The sequence below is a fragment of the Python bivittatus genome, unplaced genomic scaffold (assembly GCF_059951505.1).
Source record: "Python bivittatus isolate LINGU-HERP-01145 unplaced genomic scaffold, Pbiv_v1 ctg000350_np1212, whole genome shotgun sequence".
Taxonomy (NCBI): Eukaryota; Metazoa; Chordata; class Lepidosauria; order Squamata; family Pythonidae; genus Python; species Python bivittatus.
Genome location: NW_028277074.1, coordinates 21,338,112 through 21,344,743, shown reverse-complemented (window position 1 = coordinate 21,344,743; position 6,632 = coordinate 21,338,112). Strand labels below are relative to the sequence as shown.

General features: G+C 36.1%; 1 protein-coding gene across 1 annotated transcript; it reads right to left on the bottom strand.

Annotated features, from left to right (window-relative positions):
* Window positions 1-1,939: 1,939 nt before the first annotated feature.
* LOC103067383 (beta-1,3-galactosyltransferase 5-like) lies at window positions 1,940-5,546 on the bottom strand. Its single transcript, XM_088144427.1, has 2 exons — window positions 5,502-5,546; window positions 1,940-2,869 (listed from the first exon to the last, which is right to left on the bottom strand). Exons 1-2 carry the CDS (start codon window positions 5,544-5,546, stop codon window positions 1,940-1,942), a joined length of 975 nt encoding a protein of 324 aa, XP_088000553.1.
* Window positions 5,547-6,632: the final 1,086 nt, after the last annotated feature.

Sequence of the window (6,632 nt, the reverse complement as noted above, 5' to 3'; positions counted from 1 at the left end):
TGGCTCTTATACTTCAATTCTGTAACCAATTCTAAGCCATAAGAACAAGATCTGACCTTGTTTGTTTGTTTGTCTGACAAATCATCCACCAACATTATAGTACAGTAAACAGCAAACCTTGTATGGTTTTTCCTCATGCCATAGGTTGCAGTGGCAAATGCTCACCATACCTTACATCCCACAGGATTGCAAGTGAACAGGTTGCAGAACTTAGAGGAGCACTACTTGAACATTGTGGCTTGGCCATGTCAAATTGAGTGAAGTATATGAATAAGAAAGATAGTTTTAAAATATCTCAGGGCAGAATCTTAGTAAAGATAGCCTGGGAATTTTGGGGGGCAAGTTTAGTAGAGATACTTCTGTTAAAATCAACTTAAATATCTAGAAGTAAAATCTGGTAGAGATATTTCTGTGACACCTTAGAGCTGGATTTGGTAGAGATATTCCGAGTGAGTTTAACAAATACAGTGTCTGGAGGAGTTTCTGGGATGTTTGGAAGCCACATATGATAGAGATATTCCTAAGATATCTTAGGTCAATGTCCTAATCACATCTTAGGTTTGATAGAGACATCACAGAAGGGTGGGCCAGTTGATAGTCTTAGGCTATCAAAAGCAGGAAACTCAGAAGAGTGTACTTGGATACTGGGTTAATTGCTAGACCTCAGTCCAGGAAAAAAGTGAGTTGTGTGAAGGGAAGAAGAAAGTGTGCTGATACAACCCTTGCTTGAGCTAACACTCTTATGGTTTAAGTATTAATAACTATATAGAACTGTTTGCTCCCAAAAGGCTTGAGAAAATTGTATGCAAAAGCTTTACTCACAGTGAATGGAAGGTAAAGGTTTGTTTTTCAACATATTAATGTTTTTCTTGCAAGAACAGGAGACCTCAGTCTAGTGAACATCTGCTACTCAAGACCTCTGATTTTGACAAACAGATAAATGGATGGTTATGTAAATTTTAATTTTGAAGAAAGGTAGGTTAGTTCCAGAAATAAAGAGCACAACCACATCATATGAAAAAGCTACAAATTTTGATATACAAAGCAAAGATTTATTTGTAAGTTTTGCAGGAGTACATTTTAATAACGCAAAAACGTAGAACTTGACAAATATGTAATAGCAGTGCTTCTATGAAATATTGCTTGTGATCTTTTGAGCAATGTTTCTTGGCCATTGCAAAGCCAAAATTCTGGAACAGATGGTGGTTTGATGCAAAATACTAATTTTCATTTTCTGTATCACCTTATACAACTTCTGCATCAATTTGCTTTGTGCTAAAATGATGGTAACCTCTACTTCTGCTGATCCACTTGAATCAACAATATCTATCACAATCACATTGTTCTTCAGAAGCTTCAGTGAAAAAAAGTATCTTTTTACAGGGAAATGTCAAAATGCGTATAAAAGGGAAAACTTTTATGTGTACACAGTGATGGTGCTATTTAAATAAAGAACACTGTTTATAATCATTGTAGTAAATGAAACTATGTAACATGCAGAAAAATTGCAAAACTATAGACTCTTAAGCAGCTGGAGGTCCAAATGAACTCAGTGGGATTGATTTCTAAACAGACACTAACAGAACTGTGTTGCAAGTCAGTTACAGTATGCTTCTAATCAAGTTTGCCCAAGTTTACCTGCCAATGTAGTCCGGCACTCTACTTAGAAATCAGTCCCACTAACTTTAATAGAGTTTATTCATAAATAAGTGGGCACAGATCTGCAACAATAGATTTGTGAGTTCTGTAATAATGATGGTTAGAGTGCTTGTAATTAAGTATTTTTAGGACAAAAACTTGAAAGTTATTTTTTTTAAAATAAGGTAACTATTTCAAAAATATGTATATATTGTGCTTTTCTCTCATTGTATCTATATTTTAATCTCATTGCTTGAATAAATGCTGAGAAATTTATTGTTTACAGTAATATAAGCTTGGTCTAAATTTGTAAACTTCTTTGTTCATTTGGACATTTTTCATCCATAAATCTTTCTAGTGCATTCCAATAAATAAGGATTTGGTTAGGAGTGATATGATGGCTTGTAACAATTTTCCTGTAGTGGCAAGGAGAAAAAAAAATTTCGCTTGAAAAAAAGACAGGTTCTGTATGAAGTTTTTCAGGTTGGATTTTGAGTTTCTCAACACAGATACCTACAAACACATCTTCCAGCTTAATAACAGTGATCTGTTTTGAAACTATATAAACTTGACTAGCAACATCGGAGGAGAGAACATAACCAGTTCCTGAACAAAAGGGAGGGTAAAATTTCTCTGGATATTCCTCTTCACTTATATACCATTTTATGTCTGGATCCCTTATTGGTTTTTCACCCATTTTTACAGAACCTGTATATAACCGGGTAGTATTCTTTCGTTTCCAAAGAAGTTCTGTCAGATAATAGACATTCACAAACATATCAGAATCAGTTTTCATCACAAAAGTAGCTTGTGGACAGAATTTGTGAATCCATTCAAAGCCCATTAAAGTCTTTAAAGTTAAATTATTGTATGAATCCATAAAATTCTTTTGGATGATATCTTTATAATGTAAGCTTTCCATAGTCACATTAAATTGTCTATATGGCCAGAAATGATTTCCCAAGAGAAAAAATGTCACAATGAGTTTGTCAGCTATTACTCTTTCCTTTCCCCATGTTTTACGAATTATCATTCGGGCCTTTCTTTCACCAAGTTCTGATGATACCAATATTACTAGGAATGGAGGATTCTTACGGCAATCTATATCCGGCAATTCCAAAAAACTTTTCCTCATAATAAATGTGACAATGTAATTCAAGAGGATGATTGTGATCAAACAAGCCAGGACCAATAAAAGAAGATAAATAAGGAACTGTCTCTTGAAAGAAATCTGAAAAAGAAGAAAATTTACACACACACACATATAGATATATGATGCTATTAATTAATTAAAACCCCTTTAATTGCCACTCTTCAAAACCATTTTCTTAGGCTGGCTTACAGCACTAAAACCACAGTTAAATTAAAAAGAAAATGAAATGGTGAATAACATGCAAAGATAAACAATAAAAACATGGACTGTAGGTACAGATTGGTTAACAATTTCTATTGCAGTATGGTCATTTGAAATATAAACATATCAACATATTAACAGGATTATGAGAATAAAAATATATTTTCTGGGCAAAAAAAAAAGTAACAAAATATGGTGCTAGACACACATTACTGGAGAAATTTCAGAGAATGGGACAGGGGTAGGGATGAGGGACAGAGAAACCCCACTCCTGGGTAGCATGGGAAGGTACCTAGAAAAGAGCTTCTATGGGCAATTTTAGAGTACAGGTAGGAACGTATGTGAAAATACAAAATCTTATGTGTGGAAGATGTTTGAATGCATATGTGTAAGATACTGAGGTGCTTTTACATCTGTACCACAAATATAATGTGATAGGCTGGCTTTAAAAAAATGTATGGAAGGAAAAATAAGAAATGAGAGGCTCAGAAATGCAGTGAATAGGAGGAAAAAGAGTGAGAACGGAAAGGGTAACAGAATTAATAGTAGTTGGGGAAGACAGAGAAAAGTATAAACTAGAACTGAGAGTAAATGTCATATCACATATTGTATTATTGGTAGGGTAGGTAATATGGTATCTGCTGGCTGCAATGAACCATCAAACACTTTACCTGTTGGTGGCTGATTGGTTTTTAATAAAAATAATAAATAGAAAGCTGCTGGCATTCTACAAAAGAAAAGGCCATATTTCACGCAAGCATGATATTTTGCAGCAATGACTCTGCACCACCTGGACTATAGAAGCATCCAAGGGAGACTAATTTGACTTCTGATAAATGGATATTTTGTAACTTGCCTTGCTCACCTTGGCAACCATTTTGTGAATAGGTCTCATACGGCAGCCATTTTATGATAGCATTTACTATACACTCTCACTTCCCATTTGGACTATTGCAACTTGCTCTATATGGGGCTGGCACCGAAGACCATCTGGAAACTTTACCTGGTCCAGAATACAGCTACTTATGTAGTGATGGGAGTTCCAAAGTTCTACTTCAAGAGCTGCACTAGTTATTAGTCAGCTTCCAAGTGCAATTCAAGGTGCTGGCTGTCATCTTTAAAGCCCTATATGGCTCCTCTGCTGTAATGTATTTGCCTATATGCATGTGTGTATTTAATTTGTTTAAAAAATAAATTAAAAAAAAAAAGCCTATATGGCTCAGGACATGGAGATCTATGGGATCATCCAGTTCCAGTGGCTTCTGCCTGTCATATAAGATCAAACAGAATAGGCTCACTCCAGGTCCCTTCCCTTAGGGACTGCCATCTACAGGGCCCAAGGAATGGAATCTTTTCTATTGCAGCCCCACTTCTTTGGAATAGCTTACTGCCCAAGATCAGACTTGCCTCTACCTTGTTGTGTTTTAGGATACTTGTTAAAACCTGGCTTTTTAAGAAAGCCCTAAAAGGTGTTCTAGTATAATCCAGGTTTTGTTGAATGCTTTTGTTCTCAATGGCCTTAGTTTCTTTCTTATCAATGTTTATTGTTTTTCTTTTGTACCCCAGGTTGTTATTTTATTATATCACGTTTGTATTTTAACATTTTTACTGTAAGAAGGAAATGTAAGCTACTCTTGAGTCCTGCTAGATTCGAGCAGCACATAAGCATATTAAATACTGTAAATCAATACATTCTGTATGGTTCGTTGACCTCAAAAAGTTGCTTATCCCAATAGTGAGAGCTGTATTCAGACTTAATTCCTGTCAAGTGTAGAGTAAAACAATTGAAGTGAAAGGGCTTTTAAGCTGGGGCTGTATTTAAATGTGTGTACTCTGGTTATGTTTGTATACAACTGTATGATCTTAGATTATCTACTCACAGCAATTATCAGATTCAGAGGAGGAATATTTTTCATATCTATGAGAAAGGAAAAAACCATACCTGCAAGAATCCCTATTAATGTCACCCTTCCCACCCTGAAACTATCTGCATATTTAAAACTTGCACCTTAAATGCAAATATGAATTCCTCATCAACCTCCTTGATAAACAGTTGTAAAAATGCACTGAAGAAACTGAAGTTTTCTTCAGTTTTAGTAGTTTTCAGTTGTATCTTCAGCCATATCTGGTTGACAAGATACAACTGGCTTTAAAATGAAACCAACTACCCCAAAAAGAAAAAAAAATCAGAAAGGAATATGCTTGTGAACATTGAAACAAAATAGACTATTTTTATAGTTTTATCATCTCTGATATAGGAGATGCTGGCCACAATTGCAAAAAGCACTCCTGCTTTCCCTTGTGGCTGTCTGCAAATAAATCCCATATAAAATTCTCCAAGGAGATTGGCTCCATAACACATCTTTTCCATCAGGCCTAGTTACAACAGGCCCCACCTCTGACACCCACCAAGCCCTTCACCTCCACCCGTGGCCCACCCTTCCTTCTCAGAACCCGTCCCTCCACTTTAATGCTTTGCTAGTTGACTTTCAGATAGTGAAACACCCACTTTCTTTGTAGCCACTTGAAGCCTCTTCAGGGCAGAGGCAGCCATCTTCCTTCTCACCCAGGAAGAGTCTCCTGATGGGAAACCTGAGCCTAAAGGGGATGGTAGAAGCCTGGGTCAGCCCAAAACTGTAACAATTTCCCCAAGTCAGGGCACAGTAATGTTCTTGTTTTTTAAAGAGCGTTAACAGAATAAGGAGGGAAAAAGAAGGTCAAATATCATGAGTGGGCAAAAATATTCTTACTGAATGTCAAAGAAAAATAAATCTTTATACGGTATCTCAGCTGTTCATTCACAAATCTGTTTAAAATATGGCCAACTTATACTATGTAGGCCTTGCACAGCGCCTAATTTCAGACAATTTTAGCACTTTGGCTTATAGTAATACAATATATTTAGGACTTACAAGAGTGTTGAATACTTAAAAGACAAAAAACACTTTTGGACCATGTTAAATTAACGTCTTCTCTAACCTGCTACCTTCCACCCTAGTCAGCAGTTACAGACTTTTCCACTATTATTCCCCCAAAGCTGGCAGTTTACATCAGAATCATATACATATTTACTCAAAAATAAATGCTGTATGTTTCAGAGAACTTGCTATCAGATAACTGGGAACAGGATTGGAGCAGAATCAAAAAAAGCCAAAATTGAGCCCTGACTGGGTGATCAAAGCCCCACCCGTTTTTTGCTTGTGTTGCCTGCAGCACATGTAAAAAAGGGGCTGGGTTTCTATCAAAAAGTCATGGCCACCATCTTGACTTTTTTGACCCCCATTCTCTCATGAAAGCCCATAAATAGGATTATAGCCCTAACATCATAATAAGGTTCATAGATACAAACACTTTATATTTGATCCATTCAACATACAGTAAAGACTCCCTTGACCTGAAGTCAGTTTCTGATAACTTCATCGATACATATATGTAGGTTTTTGGTTTTTTGTAATAGTAGTTTGCCATTGTCTTCTGAGATGTTTCTTTAATTTTCTTAATCTACAGACCAGGTAATTTCATGGTATTCTCCCCTTCAAATAATTTCTAAGTCCGATCCTACTGAATATCACATCACAGATCGTCCCCGGTTAACAATGGTAATTGGGGCTGTAAAGCATATTGTCATATGACCACATCG

Coding starts and splice junctions, on each gene's coding strand:
- LOC103067383 (XM_088144427.1), bottom strand. CDS start 5,546: ATGGCTGCCTCTGCCCTGAAGAGGCTTCAAGTGGCTACAAAGAAA. Junction 2,870..5,501: donor TTCAAGTGGCTACAAAGAAA/GTGGGTGTTTCA, acceptor CTTCTTTTTCAG/ATTTCTTTCAAGAGACAGTT.